This window comes from Xenopus laevis, chromosome 4S (genome assembly GCF_017654675.1).
Source record: "Xenopus laevis strain J_2021 chromosome 4S, Xenopus_laevis_v10.1, whole genome shotgun sequence".
NCBI classification, from domain to species: domain Eukaryota; kingdom Metazoa; phylum Chordata; class Amphibia; order Anura; family Pipidae; genus Xenopus; species Xenopus laevis.
This window is the reverse complement of record NC_054378.1, coordinates 11,522,699-11,544,471: the sequence shown is the minus strand read 5'-3', so window position 1 is coordinate 11,544,471 and position 21,773 is coordinate 11,522,699. Positions and strand designations below refer to the sequence as shown.

Below are 21,773 nucleotides of genomic sequence, written 5' to 3'. Positions count from 1 at the left end.
TGAAGAGTGTCGCCATGTTGGTTCTACGGTCGACACAATCCGCAAAAACTTTTCTGGACTGTTTGTGAGGCGGGGGGGAGGGATGGCATTGGGGCAACAGGGTGGATTTGTGCAGGACAGAGTGCTGGCTGGCTTGGGCACAAGGACTGGGGCAGGAGCTGTAATTTGGTTTGAAATGATGGAATATTACCAGCAAGTACAGTGATGGTACTTTTGTAATATAGATCCCAGCCTTAGCTGAAGATTTACTGGCTAGGATGGAGACATACTGGTTGGGACCTGGGTGGCAAGCCTTGTCAGTGTCGGACTGGGCCAGTCGGACACCACGAAAAAATCCAGTAGACCCTGGCCTTCATGGGTCCCACTGACCAGTGCCGTTCCTATATGAGTAGTGGTCTGAGGCAGCTCCTGCAATGCCACCCCAGTTTTACTTATCCTTTAAGTCAAGGTTTGGTGCACTCTAACATCTCAGTCCAACCCTGAGCCTAGTTGTTTCAATTATCCAACAATCCCCTGTTTTTAAATGGAACTGAGCATGTGCAGTATATTTAACGGCCAAATATAGTGCCTGTCCAGCGGCTATAGAGGATCCATTGTCCTACTCGAGCCAACATGATGGTGTGGTGCTTGGGCACCCTGGGCTGGTGCAGTGTTCATGGAAGATATTCACTGGCCCCAGGTACAATGTTAGCTGTGCTTACTGTACTGCCATCCCCAGTGCCAAACCTCAAATTAAACAACAGAAATTAAAAGTAAACAAAAAAAACAAAACACTCACTTTTGTTGCCTTTAATTTCCATTCGTACTGGGCCCTCTCATTTTCCAGCTCTTCTACTTTTATTTTAAGATGTTTTAATTCCTGTAGCAGCTCCTGGGATTGAAAGGAGAAAGGATAAGGCCAGATTGGGACATTCTGATTATCCGACATAATCTAATTATACTGAAAACCCCCAAATCAACGCCTGATTAAATGAATATTTATACACAGTCTGACCTGTTTGCACACGACTATAAAGCGAATAGCACTGCTAAATGCAAATATTTTCCACTGGGTGGATTATGACTTTATAGGACATTTGCAGACTTCGACAAGTCTCTGTATATTTCCATTTATCATAAGCACGTTGCCTGTCAATTTCATTATTGAAAGTTAGCGGCATAATTCTTGCAGTTTTATACTTAGTTTAGAGATCCCACCAGTTTTTATAATAAAACTATTTTTATAATAAAACTATAGATGGGCATAGCATGGGTTGCAGTTTCTGATTCGCACAAGGACACCATTGTTCTCAGACTTCCATGTAGCTTATCATTGGATTTATAAGTCCAGGCCTTACTAAACTAGGGACAGGGACAAACAACAGTGACCAGTTTAAAGAGACAGCTGCCATAAATAAATCTCTTACATAAGTATTCTTCTGTACTAAGAGTGGATCAATAACAAATATTTAGGGATTATTAACCTATGGGCTGGGACACCATGCTGTTTAGGGTGAGTCCCCCATAATGTGAAGGTTCTTCCTACAATAGAATTGATTTACTGAATTTATTTGGGTGCCCTGAAAAGCTTAAGAAGCCCTGTTTAAAGGAAAAGTAACTCCAAAATTTTTTTAATAATGTAAGTAATGGAAATATAATTAAACAATTTGGTACAGGCACTGGTAAAACTAGTGTTTTTGCTTCAGAAACACTACTATAGTTTATATAAACAAGCTGCTGTGTAGCCATGGGGGCAGCCATTCAAGCACAGGATACACAGTAGATAACAGATAAGTACTACTATAGTTTATATAAACAAGCTGCTGTGTAGCCATGGGGGCAGCCATTCAAGCACAGGATACACAGTAGATAACAGATAAGTACTACTATAGTTTCTATAAACAAGCTACTGTGTAGCCATGGGGGCAGCCATTCAAGCACAGGATACACAGTAGATAACAGATAAGTACTACTATAGTTTATATAAACAAGCTGCTGTGTAGCCATGGGGGCAGCTATATATGCACAGAATACACAGTAGATAACAGATAAGTACTACTATAGTTTATATAAACAAGCTGTGTAGCCATGGGGGCAGACATTTAAAGCTGAAAGAGGAGAAAAGACACAGGATACACAGCAAATATCAGATAAGCTCTGTAGTATATAATGGGATTCTCAGAACATACAGTAACGGTTTTCTACTGTGTATCCTGTGCTTGAATGGCTGCCCCCATGGCTACACAGCAGCTTGTTTATATAAACTATAGTAGTACTTATCTGTTATCTACTGTGTATCCTGTGCTTGAATGGCTGCCCCTGTGGCTACACAGCAGCTTGTTTATATAAACTATAGTAGTACTTATCTGTTATCTACTGTGTATCCTGTGCTTGAATGGCTACCCCCATGGCTACACAGCAGCTTGTTTAGATAAACTATAGTAGTACTTATCTGTTATCTACTGTGTATCCTGTGCTTGAATGGCTGCCCCTGTGGCTACACAGCAGCTTGTTTATATAAACTATAGTAGTACTTATCTGTTATCTACTGTGTATCCTGTGCTTGAATGGCTGCCCCTGTGGCTACACAGCAGCTTGTTTATATAAACTATAGTAGTACTTATCTGTTATCTACTGTGTATCCTGTGCTTGAATGGCTACCCCCATGGCTACACAGCAGCTTGTTTAGATAAACTATAGTAGTACTTATCTGTTATCTACTGTGTATCCTGTGCTTGAATGGCTGCCCCCATGGCTACACAGCAGCTTGTTTATATAAACTATACTAGTACTTATCTGTTATCTACTGTGTATCCTGTGCTTGAATGGCTACAAGGATCTATTTATTAAACATGTTCATATTCATAATTTCTTAACAGTTTATTAATAATAATCAGAAACACTCAGCCCTGTTTCTAAAGCAGGTCACACCTTGGCAGGCAGTATTAGGATTGGTTTCCAAAAGACCCAAAGGAGAATATTTCCCTCTGCTGTACCTGATAGCCCTTCTGCCAAAGAAAAAAAAACACAACCACCCTAGATCAGGTACAGATCAGCCAAAGGGAATCTTATGTGATCCAGCTGTTGCAGAAGAACAAGGAACATTAACCATCATCCCTCACCCTACCTGATGCAGGACTATGCAGGGATAAGACATTATTCTATAATCAATTGAAATAATACTCAATATCTTTTAAAAGCAGATGTATTCTGTCCAACCTCTAGTCTAGATCAAGCCCAACCTTATTTAAAACCAAAACTTAAAAAAGGGCTATGTCATCATAAGATCTTAAGTCTTGGCCTCTTTCAACCGACAGGCTCCTGGGCTTTTCGAACCCTGGCGGGCTCTTGGGTTTTTTTAACCTGACAGGCTTTTGGGCTTTTGCAACCCGACAGGCTCTTGGCCTCTTCCAACAAGACAGGCTTCCGGCTTCTTCCAACCCGACAGGCTCTTGGGCTTTTACAACTGGACAGGCTCTTGGGCTTTTGCAACCCGACAGGCTCTTGGGCTTTTGCAACCCGACAGGCTCTTGGCCTCTTCCAACCCAACAGGCTCTTGGCCTCTTCCAACCGACAGGCTCTTGGCCTCCTACAACTACAACCAGGCAGACTCTTGACCTCTTCCAACCTGACAGGCTCTTGGCTTCTTACAACCCGACAGGCTCCCGGTTTTTCCAACCCAACAGTTTCTTGGGCTTTTCCAACTTGACAAGCTCTTGGCCTCTTCCAACCCGACAGGCTCTTGGCCTCTTCCAACCCGACAGGCTCTTGGCCTCTTCCAACCCGACAGGCTCTTGGCCTCTTCCAACCCGACAGGCTCTTGGCCTCTTCCAACCCGACAGGCTCTTGGCCTCTTCCAACCCGACAGGCTCTTGGCCTCTTCCAACCCGACAGGCTCTTGGCCTCTTCCAACCCGACAGGCTCTTGGCCTCTTCCAACCCGACAGGCTCTTGGCCTCTTCCAACCCGACAGGCTCTTGGCCTCTTCCAACCCGACAGGCTCTTGGCCTCTTCCAACCCGACAGGCTCTTGGCCTCTTCCAACCCGACAGGCTCTTGGCCTCTTCCAACCTGACAGGCTCTTGGCCTCTTCCAACCTGACAGGCTCTTGGCCTCTTCCAACCCGACAGGCTCCCGTCCTCTTCCAACCCAACAGGCTCTTTGCCTCTTCCAACCCAACAGGCTCTTGGCATCTTCCAGTCTATAGTCATCACCCCTTCTAGCCTACAGTCTTGACCTCCTCTAGTCTACAATCTTGATCACCTCTAATTTTAAATCTAAACCTCCTCTTGTCTCAAGTCTTTACTAGGTCTTGATCTTCTCCAGTCTCAAATCACTAGCCACATGTAAAACTGCATGAAAGAGGAGTGATTCACACAGATCTGCATCCTGCATCAAAGGAATACATATTGAACGGAGCTGAATTATCAAATTTGCCTTCTGCACCAGCTGGAACACCGATCGCCTATCCTTAGAACAGGGTTAGATATTAAGGTACACTGCATTTTTTTGTTAGTTTACTGATGAAGCAAGATGAATTGAAGCATCTGGAATGCACAGACACACCCCTGTTTTGTAACCCATCTAAATGAACATTGTTTGGTGTACACCAGATACATCAATTTTGCTTCATCCGTACGTCAACAGCCCCAAGAAGGCACAAGCACATGCAGAGATAGAGAGAATACTTCTCCTACTTCATTCCCTTCACATCCGGGGCAATGCATCTGCTGGGGGCTCTCAGTAAGGCAATAAGTGCTGGCATAGGGAGACTTAATTATTAAGTCAGACTGGCTACCCTTAGCCTCCCTCTCGTGGATCTTATTATTGATCTCCAGCTGAAGTTTGCACATCTGCTCCTGCAGCTCATTTATCAGATTCACTACCGACTGCAAAAAGTTTAGACACACACAAGTCAATCAGGGACATTTGCTGAAAAATAAAAAAAAGGCATAGAATTTCCTGCCTAAGAATAGAATCTGTGGGTCTAGTTATCTAATAGTCATGTGTATTAAAATCAAAAAGAGGATGATTTTAAAGTAGAACTAAACCTAGAAAGGAGTTTGGCTAGATATGCTGTATTTTATACACAGGTGTGGGAACTGTAATCCAGAATGTTTGGGTTTTCCAGATAAGGGATCTTTTTGTAATTTGGATCTTCATACCTTAAGTCTACTAGAAAATCATGCAAACGTTAAATAAACCCAATAGACTGGTTTTGCTTCCAATAAAGATTAATTATAACTTATTTGGTATAAAGTACAAGGTACTGTTTTATTATTACTACAGAGAAAAGGGAAATAATTTTTAAAAATGTGGATTATTTGGATAAAATGGAGTATTTGTTCCCAAAGATGGCCTTTCCATAATTTGGAGCTTTTTGAATAATGAGTTTCCGGGTTTAACGGATCCCATATCTGTACTGGATTTTCAGAACCATAACTGTAATGATCCAGGCCTTTAAAGTTGTCCTCAGCAGTTCCACATCTTGGATCTTGATGATGATTATATTAGAATGTATGTACTGCCGTGTAATGTGAGCCTGAATTAATCGCTAATTAACCTTGTATTGTGACATTTTAATATCATATACATGAATAAGTGACAGCAGCACAGAGCATGTGCAGTGAATCAGCAGAGAAGAAGATGGGGAGCTACTGGGGCATCTTTGGAGACACAGATCTTTACTGCTAAAGGGCTGTGGAGGTCTTGGGCAATTACAGAACCCTAAAAAACATAATATTTACCATTTCTAGCCATGAGCTTAATTCTCCTGGCTAAGACAGGGGGCCCACATCTGCATAAAGGCATCTTGTATACTGTATCATACCTCCCAAATTTACAAAATTGGCCAGGTTATGAAAGTTTGAACACATATCTGGGATTTTTTTTGTGTGTTATTACAGTTTTTCTAATGAAGGTGAATTTCCCTTTAAGCTGCAAGTTACAGTTTCCCCCAAGAGACCTGCTTATCTTAAATTGTTACAATTGTTTCTTATCTTTCTTACAAATGTATCTAAGTGCACCTGCCATGTATTCTGGGCTCTCTGCCAAAAGCCAATTAAGTTAGGAACTTTGTATATTTTCCTGGCTGTTCAGTGCAGGAGATTACAGTCACAATCCGGGACTGCAGGCTGAGCTGTTAAAATCGTGGCTGTCCTGCTAAAAACGGGACAGTTGGGAGACATGTTGTATATATAATGTACATTGAGACATTGTGTTATTGTGTAGGTTCCGAACTTGGATAAGTGAAAGCAGCAAAGAGCATGAGCTGGGAATCAGCAGAAAAGAAGATGGGAAGCTACTGGGGCATCTTCAGGGGCACAGATCTTTACCGCTAAAGGGCTGTGGAGGCCTTGGGCTGGTACAGAACCCTAAAAAACATAATATTTTCCATTTCTAACCATGTCTTTACTGAGCTTAATTCTCCTGGCTTAGACAGGGGGCCCATATGAAGGCATCTTGTAACGGTGTTAGACTAAGCACCCAACCCGAACCCAGAAACATGATCTTCACTGTCACTATCAGTTGTATTTTGGGCTATAATTCTAGCATAAGGCCTAGAGGCTCTAATGGAACCCACAGAAAACCAGGCACAGATCGGTTAGTTCCTGAAAGCAAAACCCATCACGTTGCAGTAGAGAGAAAGAAATGTGGCCTCTAAAGGCAGGAATCTTTTAGCAATGGATAATAGAGAGGATTAAACAGCTGAGAAGAGTGCATGACTGGGGCAACCACAGCCTGGCAAGTATAAGCAAAGCATGGCTTAGAGGGAAAAACATCACCTATTAATAAAGAAGGGATAATCCTCCATGTGTTGTTCCCTTATAAATAGACCATAAAGAATGAGCGCAGAGCTTGTCATGTGCCCAGTAATCCCCGTCCTCTGCTTATTTGCATGGAAGCATTCAGTAGAACCCACACCAGCCATATTGCTCGTCTCAGCTGAGGGATTCTCCAAAGGCACCGGATATTTATGGACTCAGCGCCATTTAGTTGTGGGCGATACTTCAACCAAGGCAAGCAACATGGCAGCACTTTCAGCAGCTTAAATAGTGATTTGCCTTTCAATTTGTTGACCACAGGGAGCCAATAAAGGCACGTTTCTTGTAGTACAAAATGTAATTTGACTCAAATGGATTAACCAAGAACCAATGATATCCTAGGGCATCGCTCAGTCCCTATTTATAGTATAAATTATATATAGAATGTATTTGTATTCAGGTGCAGCTAAGGAGCGTGTGCACAATAATCCTTTTCGTGCATACATGGCCAACCAATATGGACACACTAGTGGGGCTTATACAGATACCCGCTTGGAGCACTCACCGAAATCCACACTGAAGACGCTAGTATTAATGCGACTTTATTGTGACACACAACGTGAAGACATTATGGCAGTGGGTGTGCAAAGAAACCTAAGCGTTTCGTGCCTCTATACTGGCCACTTCCTCAGGGTATAGAGACACGAAACGCGTAGGTTTCTTTGCACACCCACTGCCAAATTGTCTTCACGTTGTGTGTCACAAAAAAAAAGCCACATTGTTATTAATACTAGCGTCTTTGGTGTGGATTTCGGTCAGCACTCCAAGCGGGTATCTGTATAAGCTAGTGTTGGAATTTTTGGGTGAAATTGCCGAATTCTAGAGAGAACTGCGACCAGCTTCGAGATGATACATGCCCCGGTGAGCTCCGCCATTATCGCTTCTCAATGAAGGCCGATAAGAAACACTAGTGGGACTTATTTATAAACACTGAGCAAATTTGCATCTGGGGCAATCACCCATAATGTTTGATTGGTTCCCGTGGGTTAAAAACTGTTTGCATTTCAAACTTAGAACTGGTCCTAGGAAAAGGAAAACTGTCATCAATGAATCTGACTTAGGGCGGATACCTACACCAGCCAACCAGCAATAAGCATTAAAGGGTTATTTATCTTTAAATTAACTTTTAGTACAGGACCTGTTATCCAGAATACTCTGGACCTGGATTTTTTCCAGATTTTCACAGACTTAGATTCACTCGTGTGCAGCAAAAGCAAATCAAAATATTGTACTGTGAAAGTCTGCAAGGATATGCATCTGACAGTGGAAAGCTCCAGTGAATATATATACAGGTATGGGATCTGTTATCCAGAATGCTCGGGACCTGGGGGTTTCTGGATAAGGGATCTTTCTGTAATTTGGATCTTCATACCTTGAGCCTACTAGAAAATCAAGTAAGATGTTAAATAAACCCATGTTTTTGCCTCCAATAAGGATTAATTATATCTTAGTTGGGATCAAGTACAAGTTACTGTTTTATAATTACAGAGAAAAAGGAGTTCATTTTTAAGAATTTGGATCATTTGGATAAAATAGCGTCTATGGGAGACAGCTTTCCGTAATTCGGAGCTTTCTGGATAACGGTTTTCCAGGAATAATGGATCCCATAGCTGATGTAAAGAATGATATTCTGAGACAATTTTCAATTGGTTTCCTTTTTTTTTTTTTTTTTTTTTTTTATTATTTGTGGTTTTTGAGTTATTATTATTATTCAGCAGCTCTCTAGTTTGTAATTCCAGCAATCTGGTCGCTAGGGTCCAAATTCCCCTAGCAACCATGCCATGATTTGAATAAGGAATATGAATAGGTGGAGAGAGGCTTGAATAGAAAGAGGAGTAATAAAAAGTAGCAATATTAGATGGGGTCAGTGACCCCCCATTTGAAAGACCAATTGAAAAGTTGCCACACTATTGGCTTTCAAATGTATCACTGGGCTAATAGATGCCATGAAATCTTTATAAAGTTCTTGCTACGACTCCAACTCACTATACCCCGTATACGCCAGTATAAAACTGGCAACACATTATACCCTGTAATTATTTGGAGGCATGTCGCATGGCTTCACTGAAACAAGTGCAGCCTGCAGCAGACATAACTTTATATATATAAATGGGTGAACCCTCAACCTTTAATACAAATCCTATTAAAGCCACAAACACGCACACGGGTTGGGGGGAGGCAAAGGGAACTCACTTCTGCTTTACTGTACGAATCCTCGTAGTTAATCTTCTCTTTCTCGAGGCCGACCAGCTTGATCTTGAGGTCGGAAAGCTCAGCCATGAGATCCACCTTCTGTGTTTCCAGCGAGGTGCGACTCAGAAGCTCCTGCGAGCACAAAAACAAAATCGTTCATGAACATGAGGTTAAAGGGGAAACCAACACCGCCCTATAGATTCCTATACAGAAATAGATTGAAACTACTGAGCAGAGAAGCATCAGGAGGCGCTTCTAGACATGATACTATACAATGTTGTTGGTGAAAGTCTAAAAGTACAACTTCATGCTGCTCCACAGTAAATAAATGATATTCCACGCCGGCAAATAAATTCACGAAACTATGGTGAAAATTTGTCAGCATCAAAAAAATTTGACTGCGTGTCAATAGTCTCTAGCGTCAAAACTGTCATGCATCAACATTATTCGGACGCCCATTGACTTTAATGCAGGCGTCAAAATTGATGCGAATTGACGTGGCCAGCAAATTTCGCGTTTCGCAAATTTTTCGCAGTTTATGCGAATTTCGTGGGAAATTCTTGAAATTCAGGGGACAAACGGGACAAATTCACCCATCACTGGTTAAAATTTGATGCTTTTGAGTTTCCATGGCTCCTTTATCATTTTTGGGATCTAAAGCCATCAGGCCAGTTGGAAGACAATAAACTATAGTGGAGTTTCTGAAGCAAACACATCAGTTTTACCAGTGAAGGGCAATAATACTTGAAATTTTCATTACTTTTAAACGCTTTCATTTTTTGGTGTTACTGTTCCTTTAAGTCACCAAGCCTGCAACTTGTAACTCGCAGCAAAACATTGGTTGCTAATGGTTACTAGACCTAGTTGAACTTTTTATTATATTACCCCAGAGCACTGCTGTAGAACTTTTTATATGTAGTCGGGGCCTATTCCTTGTGCCCTCGCTGTGTCCAAGTGAGTCCAGGGGATTTTGCAACTGATATATTTAAATGTGTAGGTGTCACTTTAAGCAGGTATGTTAAAGGGGTGGTTCACCTTTAAATTAAATTAACTTTTAGTATGTTAAAGAATGGCTAATTCTAAGCACCTTTTCCATTGGCCTTCATTGTTTGTTATTGTTTTTGATTTATTTGCCTCCTTCCAGGTTTTAAATGGGAAGGGGGTCACTGACCCCATCTAATAAAAAATGCACTGTAAGGTGTACACATTTATAGATATTGCTACTTTTGTTGCTCATCTCCTATTTACATTCCAGTCTCTTATTCAAAGCAATGCATAGTTGCTAGGGTAATTGGAACCTTAGCAACCAGACTGCTGAACTAGTTGCAAACTGAAAAAATAACTCAAAAACCACAAATAATAAAAAATGAAAACCAATGCAAATTGTCTCAGAATATCCCTCTCTACTTTATACTAAAAGTTAACTCAACCCCCTTTAATGAAAAAATTCCCAAAGCTCAGAGTTTCATGAGACCCTGCTCATTGCTCACTCTTTCCTTTTTAAAGGGCAAGTTATTTCTTAAAGCTGATGGAGGAAACAATAAGCTGTGGGTGAAATCTCCAGCTTTAACTATTACAAGCTGCGACTCTGCTAGATGTAGTTCAGAAAGGGTTTAAGGGCAGAGACACAAACTCAGATTCGGGGAGATTGCGATTTTATTTCGCCCGAATTTTACTCGTAAGACAACTTCGGGCGACCTTGGAAAACAAAGTGCACCGATTGCCACCCCGCCGGTGATTTCTAGCCGGCGGGAGTCAGTTCAGGGAGATTAGTTGCCCCGGAGAAGAGGAGATTTGTCGTTGGTTGACTCCCCGAATCTGAGCGTGTGTCTCTGCTCTAAAGTCTTCTGTTCCATAGTCACAACCAGCAGTGCAGAGCATAGCAAGAGACAGTATTCATGAATCTATATTGGCTAGATGCTTAAAGTGCCACTTTTTCTTTTTTCAGCAAGATTTTATTCTAAGGTTCCCATCCCCCTCTACAATATTTATTAGACTCACAAAAGCATTTAGCAACAGATTGCAGGTCTCAATAAAGGTTCAGTCTGGAGGTAGAAGTCAATATAATGTGTCGATCTTTACAAGAGGGATAGCCAGCTAGAAGTTCTTCGGGTCTTGTTGAACTACAGCTATCATTGTCTGGATGGCAGAGGATGCTGGGAGCTGTAGTTTTAACAGCAGCTGCAGGACAGTAAGCCGGACGTCTCTGTTTATTGTTCACATTCCCTAAGGACAAATTAAATGGTTGCAAAACACACTAATTTTCTTGGCAGAGGGGACTCTGGGTGATTCACTCAGGAGTCAATGGTCTGCAGTCCTTTGGCTTCCGATCCCTTTTCTACAGCCAGAAACTAACAAGCTGCACATTTCCTAACTCTGCTGCCTATTTATATAGAGAGTCAATAACTTGCACCTCCCTAATACACTCTCAAGCCTACTGTCAACTTAATGTGATATAATGTGTATTTCCAAGTGCAGAACTGCCATAACAAGAAGCTGCAAGGAGTAGCAGTTTCCATAGAGATTGTAAGCTCTTTGGGGCAAGCAGTCCATTCCACATTGTTCCCCTTTAAATTAACTTTTAGTATAGGTATGGGACCTGTTATCCAGAATACTGGGGACCTGGGGGTTTCTGTATAATGGATCTTTCTATAATTTGGATCTTAATACCTTAAGTCTACTAGAAAATCATGTAAACATTAAATAAACCCAATAGGCTGGTTTTGCTTCCAATAAGAATTAATTATATCTTAGTTGGGATCAAGTACAAGCTACTGTTTTATTATAACAGAGAAAAGGGAAATCATTTTTAAAAATTTGGATTCTTTGGAACTCAATAACATGTTGGAAAAGAAATAGAGAGACAGACAGACAGACAGACAGAGGGATAGAAAGAGGGATAGACAGATAGATAGGACATATAGATTGGGGGATGGCCTTTCCATAATTTGGAGCTTTCTGGATAATGGGTTTCCAGATAATGGATCCCATACATGTGTTTTGTTTTATTTTATACTATTGTTTAATTCCAATTTGGATTTTCAACTCAAAAACATTTTGGAAAAGAAGAAATGGATAGATACAGGGACAAATACAGGACAGGATGGACAGAGAGAGAGAGAGAGAGAGAGAGAGAGAGAGAGAGAGAGAGAGAGAGAGAGAGAGAGAGAGAGAGAGAGAGAGAGAGAGAGAGAGAGAGAGAGAGAGAGAGAGAGAGAGAGAGAGAGAGAGAGAGAGAGAGAGAGAGGTATTGATAATGCATATACAAACAGTTCCAAAAGTTCTGCAACTATTAAACAAATCCAATTAATACTGTACATGGGGCTAATTAATTCCCTGCATGTTGTACAATGTACAGTTATCTGAGAAATGCACCCAAGGGTGCAAAATGCAGCATAAGCAATGAATATATACCAGTGTGTGAATAACTCATCATATTGAATTTAGGTCTATTATTATGTACTGTTTTTAAAACTATTTAAAGCTATGCCCCCCTCCGCATAAGCTATCAGTGGCTTGACTAAAAGTTCCAGAGCTCCCAGCAAAATCATTTAAGGCCCCCCTTTAAACTTGGGAATAAGACATTTTTCATAAACTGATATTTCATTTTCTGACCAGTCACTGCCCAACGGGCCCCAATACTCCTAGTGCTCCCCCAAGTAAGTCGCAGAATCTGCCGCCACTCTAGTTACACCCCTGGCCGCTGCCACCTAAGTGGATGTGCCATTCAATGTTATTTTTCTTTTGAAGAACAGCATGCGATGGTATCAATTTTACAAGTTTTCATGGTATTAGCTGTCATTTTGACTTTTTTCCTGTTTATGTGAAAATCAATAAAATGTGGATGTGGCAAAGGCTCCTGATGCCTTTGGTGGTGCCTTTGGTTTGGACCTACCTTGGAAGGAACTCCCAGCAATAAGTGGGTAATTCGGAAGCTCCGACATGTATCAGTCTCCCCAGGGAGCCAAGCTGAGTTTCTTTGTAGAGAAGTTAATATCCAGTAAAACAGAACTAGAGCATCTGCCCAGCACAGCCAAGGAAATGGCAAGAGGGAGCAGCCGTCTCTCCACTTGGCCATACACTATATTCAGGAGATAATTAAAAGCCAGGCTACCGCACATCAACTAATCACAGGCTTGCTTATGCATCCACCTTCCTAACCAAAACAGCACCCGAAATGACAGCCCGAGCCTTGTGCAAATGGGAAACAAATGTGCCCTTTAGAGAGAGAGAGAGAAGCTCAACACAAAGCTTAAGGAACAATAAGAATGCGGAATCCACATGTTCCCCTATTCAGCCTGCCAAGTAGGGAGGCCTTTTGATGCTCACATTTTACTGATGGGACCCAGGGCTTTTATATTTTTAGATCTCCGGCGGCCAAATCCGACGTGTCTCTCGTCAGCCTGGAAATATCTTGTGTATTTTGGGTTTTCTTAAGTGCAGGTCGGGCAGCTCCTTGCACAGGGCGACGTGGTTTATTTGGAGCTAATTGTGTAGATCAGTCATGAAATGTTAATGAGGCTACAGGGCGTTCGGTTGTAATCTCATTATTAGCGACTGCTGGCATGGACCAGTTGATTAACAATGGGCTGATGACAGAAGGACTGAATCACAAGACAAATTAAAAGTTAAAGGGGTTGTACACCTTTAAATTAACTTTTAGGGCAGAGACACACGCTGCTATTTTGGGAAACTAGTCAGGAGACTAGTCGCCCAGTGACGATTCGTTTCCGAAGTTGCCTCATGAAGAAGTCCCTAGAAGTCGGCTAGAATGTAAATCACCGATGGGATGGCACTCGGATCTCTTTGGCTTTCCGAAGTCGCCTGAAGTTTCCTCACGAGGCAACTTCGGAAACGAATCGTCGCCGGGAGACTAGTCTCTCGACTAGTCTCCCGAAATAGCGGCATGTGTAGCAGCACTTCGGACGACTAATCTCCCCGAACTGCCTTTGCGCCGGCTAGAATATAAATCCCCGACGGGGCACTCGGATCTCTTTGGCTTTCCGAAGTCGCCTGAAGTCTCCTCACGAGGCAACTTCGGAAACGAATCGTCGCTGGGAGACTAGTCTCTCGACTAGTCTCCCGAAATAGCAGCATGTGTAGCAGCACTTCGGACGACTAATCTCCCCGAACTGCCTTTGCGCCGGCTAGAATATAAATCACAGACGGGGCACTCGGATCTCTTTGGCTTTCCGAAGTCGCCTGAGGTTTACTCATGAGGCAACTAAAACACATCGTTCCGAGTGGCATCCTGCTGGGGATTTACGGAGAATAGTCGACCGAAGAAGAAGTGAATTGTCGCTGGGCGACTAATCTCCGAAAAATAGCAGTGTCTGTCTCTTCACTTGGCGTAATGTAGAGAGGGATATTCTGAGACAATTTGCAATTGGTTTTCTTTTTTTCTTTTTTGCATTTTTTGAGTTATTTAGCTTTTTATTCAGCAGCTCTCCAGTTTGCAGCAATCTGGTTGCTAGGGTCCAAGTTAGCCCAGCAACCATGCACTGATTTGTTTAAGAGACTGGCGTATACATAGGAGAGGGCCTGAATAGAAAGATGAACAATAGAAAGGAGCAATAACAATAAATGTGTAGCCTTACAGAACATTTGTTTTTAGATGGGGTCAGTGACCTCCATTTGAAAGCTGGAAAGAGTCAAAAGAAGAAGAAGGCAACGACTATCTAGGGGAATCATGTCCCGGTTTTCACAATCTGGAAAACAGGGCAGGCAGTTTCTAGACAGTCCAAGCTTTCTAGACAGTCCACCTACTGTCTGCGAGCCACTGGTCAGCCTGCAGTATAGATTCATTCTAAACAGGGCATAGTTACCCTTTAATTGCTACACTGGATCCTTACAATGGCAGTGCTGTGCTGAAACATTCCTTTTGAAGCCAAACATTTGATAGGAGGGAAGATGACAGACTCCTATAGAATTGTATTTGCTGTGAGTGTTCTCTTTCATGCCAGAGGTGCATTATGGGTCACCACATGCTCAGTGATGACAGTAGATCCTGTTCAGCTGCCAAACTTGGCCTTGGGTAAAGCTGACACTCCCGGGGACTGGCCATAGAACAAGGCACAAGAAAGAGGACGACGCAGGCTCATTAGGCCTCCTAACTGTCAGCAGTCAGGCATTTAGCTCAGACGATTATACATTCAGATCAGCACTAAATCAGCAACCTGACTGGCCAAATAACTGATTATTGAGCAATTTCATTTTCCGGAGCACACGCCACACTGTTCCTAATGTGGCCAAGAGTTTGTTTTATTTAACTGTCCCGGCTCCCCCTGCAAAACACTCTGTGTCCCGTTAACCTAAGGTCACTGACATACAGGGATATTGCCAACGTTTGCTGGATTGCACCCCATGAAGTTATGATAAAAGTGTATGGAGGGGTAATGGTGCCTGTTTTATAACCCATCCTACTATAAGGAGCCATTCTGTACAGCTAGGGGACAGCATCCCATTGTCCTATTAGGAGCCATTCTATACAGTTATGGGGCAGCATCCCATTGTCCTATTAGGAGCCATTCTATATAGTTATGGGGCAGCATCCCATTGTCTTATTAGGAGCCATTCTATACAGTTATGGGGCAGCATCCCATTGTCCTATTAGGAGCCATTCTATACAGTTATGGGGCAGCATCCCATTGTCCTATGAGGAGCCATTCTATACAGTTATGGGCAGCATCCCATTGTCCTATTAGGAGCCATTCTATACAGTTATGGGGCAGCATCCCATTGTCCTATTAGGAGCCATTCTATACAGTTATGGGGCAGCATCCCATTGTCCTATTAGGAGCCATTCTATACAGTTATGGGGCAGCATCCCATTGTCTTAATAGGAGCCATTCTATACAGTTATGGGGCAGCATCCCATTGTCCTATTAGGAGCCATTCTATACAGTTTTGGGGCAGCATCGTATTGTCTTATTAGGAGCCATTCTATATAGTTATTAGGCAGCATCCCATTGTCCTATGAGGAGCCATTCTATACAGTTATGGGGGTAACATCCCCTCCTCCTATTTGGAGCCATTCTGTACAGCAATGGGGCAGGACCTGGGCATGGATGCCTTTGTATAAGGGATATATTCTTAATGGCAGCTCTAGGCGACTATTTCTACAGAATCCAGCAGCAACAATATTTTCCCAAAAATAAGTATCCAGCTCACAATAACAGATCTGACTCTGAGCCAAAACAAACAAAAACAATTCCAGAGTATATTCCCATAACAGACAAAAAGTCACGGGTGCCTTTGCATCGCTTGAATGGGAAATGTGCCGCCTTTCACCCAGTTTCAATCAGTCTGCTCTAGGAGTAAAATTAGAGAAGAAATTTAGGTAATCTGGGGCCCCATCCAATATCTGCTGTTAGACTACAACTCCCAGAAACCCCCTGGTCAGCCTATTGTTGCATTTACATTTTCTCCAGCCATTAATATAAATACTGTATAATATACATAGTGTTTTACTTCCTATTTTATTTGGTTTGGGTGCCAGAAATTGCGCCTACTCATTCCATAACTAAAAAAATAAACACATACAAAATGGAGAAGTCAGTTTCTTTCAAGGGGACGTTCACCTTGAAACTAACTCATGTGGAAAGGGGACCTGGACTAGATTTTTTCACTTCAGGGTGCGGACCAGTGATATAAGGGGGCGGGGCAGATTATGTCAGGGGCGGGACTGATGATGTAGCGATCAGCAATTGGATGATCGCCATGTCATTAACATCAATGGCCTGTCCGGATTTCCTAATCTGGAAATCCGGACAGGCACTTTTCACCTGGACAGCCCTTCCAAATACAGGACTGTTCGAGTGAAATCCGGCGACCCTATTGGGAATAGGGAAATTTGGACCATACCAACCAGAAGGCTTAAATTGCAAACCGGAGAGCTGCTGAATAAAAAGAGACATTACTCAAAAACCCACAAATAATAAAAAATGAAAACCAATTGCAAATTGTCTCAGAATATCCCTCTCTACATCAAACTAAAAGTTAACACAAAGGTGAACGGCCTCTTTAAGCAATAGAAATGAGCAGGGAAGTATCCGCAGATACTTCTTGCTTCAGTAAATTAAGCTTTTGCTGCAGCAGGAGGTGCTCCAGTCGCACATTCATGATATCAGCAGTGTGTAAACAGTAAGAAAAAGTACTCGAAAGACATATTACATTAACTACTATGCTGGGGAAAAAATGATTATTTCTACCAAAGAATAACAGTCTAAAGAATAAATGCAGTCGTTCCACTCCATCAACAGCAATAAAAACTGTTCTCACCACCTGAAAGCGGAGATGTCTATCACTATGTCTGAGGAATAATCACAGAAGATCATTGTAAAATGAAAATACATAACCAGTTCTACAGGTCCCCCACCCCGCGCACCCTCCTATCCCAGTGTCACCTTTCATCCGCCCCCACATGGGAGGGAAGGGGTTGTTTTCTCATAAACAAAAGAGCCAATTCTGCTGCCTGAGCACAGACACATAACTCAGAGGAGCAATTTGCTATTACAAGCGGTATCTGTCTGTCCATTGCTGCACTGCTGGTCCTGACTTTTATTTAAAAACAATGAATTTAGCCGAAGACAGTACTCTTCATTGTGCAGGTATGGGACCGATTATCCGAATGCTCTGGACCTGAGGTTTTCCGAATAAGGGATCTTTCCATAATTTGGATCTTCATACCTTAAAGGGGAATTCAACCTCCCCCAACTAATAAAAACCCTTACCCTCCATTGTCCCCTGTCGTGGCTCCCCCGCACAGGTGTTAACACCTGTAAATGCCCCTAAGCCTGTAATTATCCCTCTTTGCAGAGTCAGCGTAGCGGAGCTTGATGGCGGCATCTTCATCTTCGGTAAGCGGAAGATGGCGCCCATGAGCTCCGCTGCACTGATTCTGCAATGAGGGGTAATTACAGGCTTAGGGCACTTACCTCAACTGTGCGGGGGGGAACAGGGAGGGTTTTTTTTATTAGTTGGGGGTTGAATTCTCCTTTAAGTCTATTAGAAAATCATGTAAACATTAAATAAACCCAATAGGCTGGTTTTGTCTCCAATAAAGATTAATTATATCTTAGTTGGGATAAATGTTTTATTATTACAGTGATTTTAAACATTTGGATTATTTGGATAAATTGGAGTCTATGGGAGACGGCCTTTCCATAATTCGAAGCTTTCCGGATAACTGGTTTCCAGATAACAGATCCCAAACCTTTAGCAATAGTTAGAGCCACCAGGGAGATAGGGACAGAGCAGTAAATTGTACCGGCCCCCCTGAAAAAAAATCTTTGGAGGGCCCAGCGCACTGAAATCCCCAATCTGCCTGTGCCGCCGCCTAGCACTGGAGCCCCCTGCATCCCCCTTTCCCTGCCAAAGCTAAAAGTGGTTGGGGAGGGGGGTACCAAGTAAGTGTAGAGGAAGAAGATTACTGTGGATACAGTTACGCCACTGTGTTGGAGCACAGGAGTATGCGTCCCCAGTGCGGCTGGCTGGCATGCTGCCCCTTAAAATTGTGCCGCCCTAGGCCTGGGCCTTTGTGGCCTTGCCACAAATCGGGCCTGCTAAAAATGTCAAATACTTTTAGATTAGTGAGCCAAGATCCCCAGTGTAAGTACGCATGCGCTGGAGCCCAGGGGATTACTATGCAGCATGCCGCCCCTAAATTTATGCCGCCCTAGGCCAGGGGCTTTGTGGACTAGCTGCAAATCCGGGCCTGAGGGTCCCTAAAGTGGCTGCCTGTGACCTTAAATCTCTACCTTTGTACCCCCAAACCAGAAGCGTCTGATTGGACCCTGTGTAGCTACAATTGCCTGAATAACGGGAATATGCAGAATAACTGACTTCCATTTATTTCCCTCTCCTAAGCCATAAACATCCACTTTAAAAGTAAGAATGTGCTCAGCCAGACGTGTCTGCTCACTTAAAAGGGACAATAAAACAAAGTGACAATAAGGCAAAGTGACAGGGGCGGAAGTCGGGTGAATGACAGCAGGGGATTGCCTTGGGCGCACTTACCTTTTGGCCCGGCTCTGGCACGTGCTCTTCATACCGTCTGGGTCAAAAATACCTATTTCTGCTGACAAACAAATTCCTTTATGTCTGAGCAGTGTTCAAATAGAACAATCCCAGATGATGACTTATTTGAAAATGGGAGGGGTTTCAACTGGATTGTTTGAAAGTCGGGGACAATAGATAAAATGGTCCCCCTTTTTAAAATAGAAATATTGGGAGGAACAATGCCATTATGATAAATGACCAACAGAGGGGGCAATTTGCTTGATAGAAATCTAGCAATTTTAATTCACGGATACAAACACACGATTCTCTGCAGTGGCCTTATTTTTTTTGTGAGGGGCCACATCCTCGACTGTAGAGAATTGTGTGTGTGCGGATCCGTGAATAAAACTTGCTGTTGCCGACGGACCTTGCCGGGTCAACGGAGCACCAGCACCACCATTGTAGTAGGAGTGAATTTACAGGAGTGCGGTAGATAAAACACAGTACTTTGATAGCAAACTAGAACAAGTGATCCTTGTCAGAGCAATCATGGCTGCTCCCAGGTGTACTAATGAAACACACCTACGCCAAGAGAGGAAACTTCCTATACGGAATAATCTATGGCAATCTCTTAAAGGGGTTATTCACCTTTGAGTTATCTTTTAGTATGAGGCAGTGAGTCACTTTGCAGTTGGCTTTCATTTTTTATCATTTGTGGTTTTTGAATGTATTATAGGGCAAGATGATCCACTGATTAACGTGTTTTGTAAAGCAGCCCGAGGGATTCTGGGATTTGAAGTTCAACAACAGCTGTACAGTCATAGCAATATATATATATTTAATGGATATTTATACCACCAATAAGAACAGCAATAATGATAACCCACGAGGACGCCCGTCCCTTGCCTACCTGCTGAAGCATTTCCTCGGTGGCATTCAGCTTCAGGTGGTGCTCCTCCACGCACGACTCCAGATCTCGGATCTTATCCCCCTGGGCTTCCACCTGGTCAGTGAGCACGCTCACCTAGTGCGACACAAACACACACGTGTATCACGGAACAAGGTCACCCTGTGGGACTAGCGTTTGAACAAACAGCACTTCCCGTTCTGACACCCAAGAGCCACAGCCTGATCCTCACCTTCAGCTCGGGAGACACTTGTTTCCCCCCTCCAGGGACAGCAGCCACTTTATTTCACCTGCCTGTTTCTCAGAGAGGCAATAAAGGTGCTGTGGGAGCGGAGTGGGTGCTATTAGAGCACCCTGTAGCCTTGTCTGTAATGTGCTGTGTATGGGGCATGTAGCAGCACTTTAAGGAGTTCAGCAATTGCAAGCGCTGCAAGTTCCTGCATGACTGAGAAATGCTAACGTAATGGGGCTGAGTGTTTATCAACACAGGGCAACAAACAACCAAAGGGATTGGCCCAATGCAATGTTCTTTGGGCCAAAAACGACACTTTGGTTAGTTGCCTTTAAAACTTCCGTAGCTGTGTTTGCTCCACCCAGATGTTTCTGCATTACAATTCCCTGCATACGCCAACTAGGGTTGCTGCCTGGCCGGTATTTTACTGACCTGGCCGGTAAAATGGATGCTTGATGCTAATGAATTTGCCCGTTTCGCTGAAAAATTAGCGAATTTCCCGCGAAAACGCCGAAAAATTTGCACTGAAGTCCATGGGTGTCAAAATTATTTTGACGCGTGTCAATTTCGACGCCAGCGACTATTGCTATACGTGCACTTATTTTTGCCAAATGCATTAAAGTCAATGGGCGTCCGGAAAATTTTGACTCGCGACTATTCTGATGCGTGCCCAAGTTTTTTCGTGGCGAAACGTGAAAATACGCCGCAAATTCACCCCTGCCGAATTTATTCACCCATCTCTACTTGATGTCAATGTTATTAATAGGAAAAAACAGCAAGAATATACGAAGGCCGGTATTTTTTTCCAGAAAAGGTGGCAACCCTAACACCAGGATACCATCAAGGGTTAAAGCACTGTCGAGCAGTAAGCTTGCAACACCAGGAATGAATATAGGTATGGGATCTGTTATCCAGAAACCCGTTATCCAGAAAGCTCCGAATTATAGAAAGGCTGTCTCCCATAGACTCCATTTTATCTATATAATACAAATTTTTAAAAATGACTTCCTTTTTCTGTGTAATAATAAAACAGTAGCTTGTAATTGATCCCAACTAAGATATAATTAATCCTTATTGGAAGCAAAACCAGCCTATTGGGTTTATTTAATGTCTACATGATTTTCTAGTAGTGATGGGTAAATTTATTTGGCAGGCGCAAACTCACGAACTTACGCCGGCAGCAAAAAAACGGACGCTGGCGTCGAAAACGAGATGCCGGCACCTTTTCGCAAATTTTTTGCCGTTTCGCGAATTTTGCGGATTTTTCGGCAAAGCGGAACGCCCCAAATTCGCCCATCTCTATTTTCTAGTAGACTTAAGGGCTCTTACACACGGGCGTTTTTTCCTGCGCTCCCTGCATGGCACTTTCTTCCGTTCAGCCGCAGGGGAGTGCAGGAGTAGATACACTCAATTACTGTGAAGGGGGCTGTACTCACACAGACGCATGTATGCGCCCAATGCAGGTGAAATGCAACATGCTGCGTCCCACCTGTGTTTGACGCTTACATGCGTCTGTGTGTGCCTTCACACCAAAAAACCCCAGGTCCTGAGCATTCTGGATAACAGGTCCCATACGAGTACTTAAAGAAACCCAAAAATTAAATGACACATTCTCAGTGTTTCAGTTTGCCTTTGCTATTC

At 42.9% G+C, this 21,773-nt stretch overlaps 1 protein-coding gene across 11 annotated transcripts in view; it reads right to left on the bottom strand.

The window, feature by feature from the left end:
* Window positions 1-21,773, bottom strand: part of LOC108715220 (liprin-beta-2) — a 93,244-nt gene that overhangs the window by 32,242 nt on the left and 39,229 nt on the right. For 6 of the 11 annotated variants that reach the window (XM_041560909.1, XM_041560906.1, XM_041560908.1 and 3 more), the window contains 4 exons: window positions 19,904-20,017; window positions 8,995-9,126; window positions 4,675-4,866; window positions 779-871 (listed from right to left, as the gene is read on the bottom strand). In XM_041560909.1, the coding sequence (XP_041416843.1) occupies window positions 779-871; window positions 4,675-4,866; window positions 8,995-9,126; window positions 19,904-20,017 (531 nt within the window). Of the gene's footprint in view, window positions 1-778; window positions 872-4,674; window positions 4,867-8,994; window positions 9,127-12,889; window positions 13,261-19,903; window positions 20,018-20,132; window positions 20,443-21,773 lie in introns of those variants that run through there. The other 5 variants (XM_041560910.1, XM_041560912.1, XM_041560916.1 and 2 more) reach the window with 3 other exon arrangements.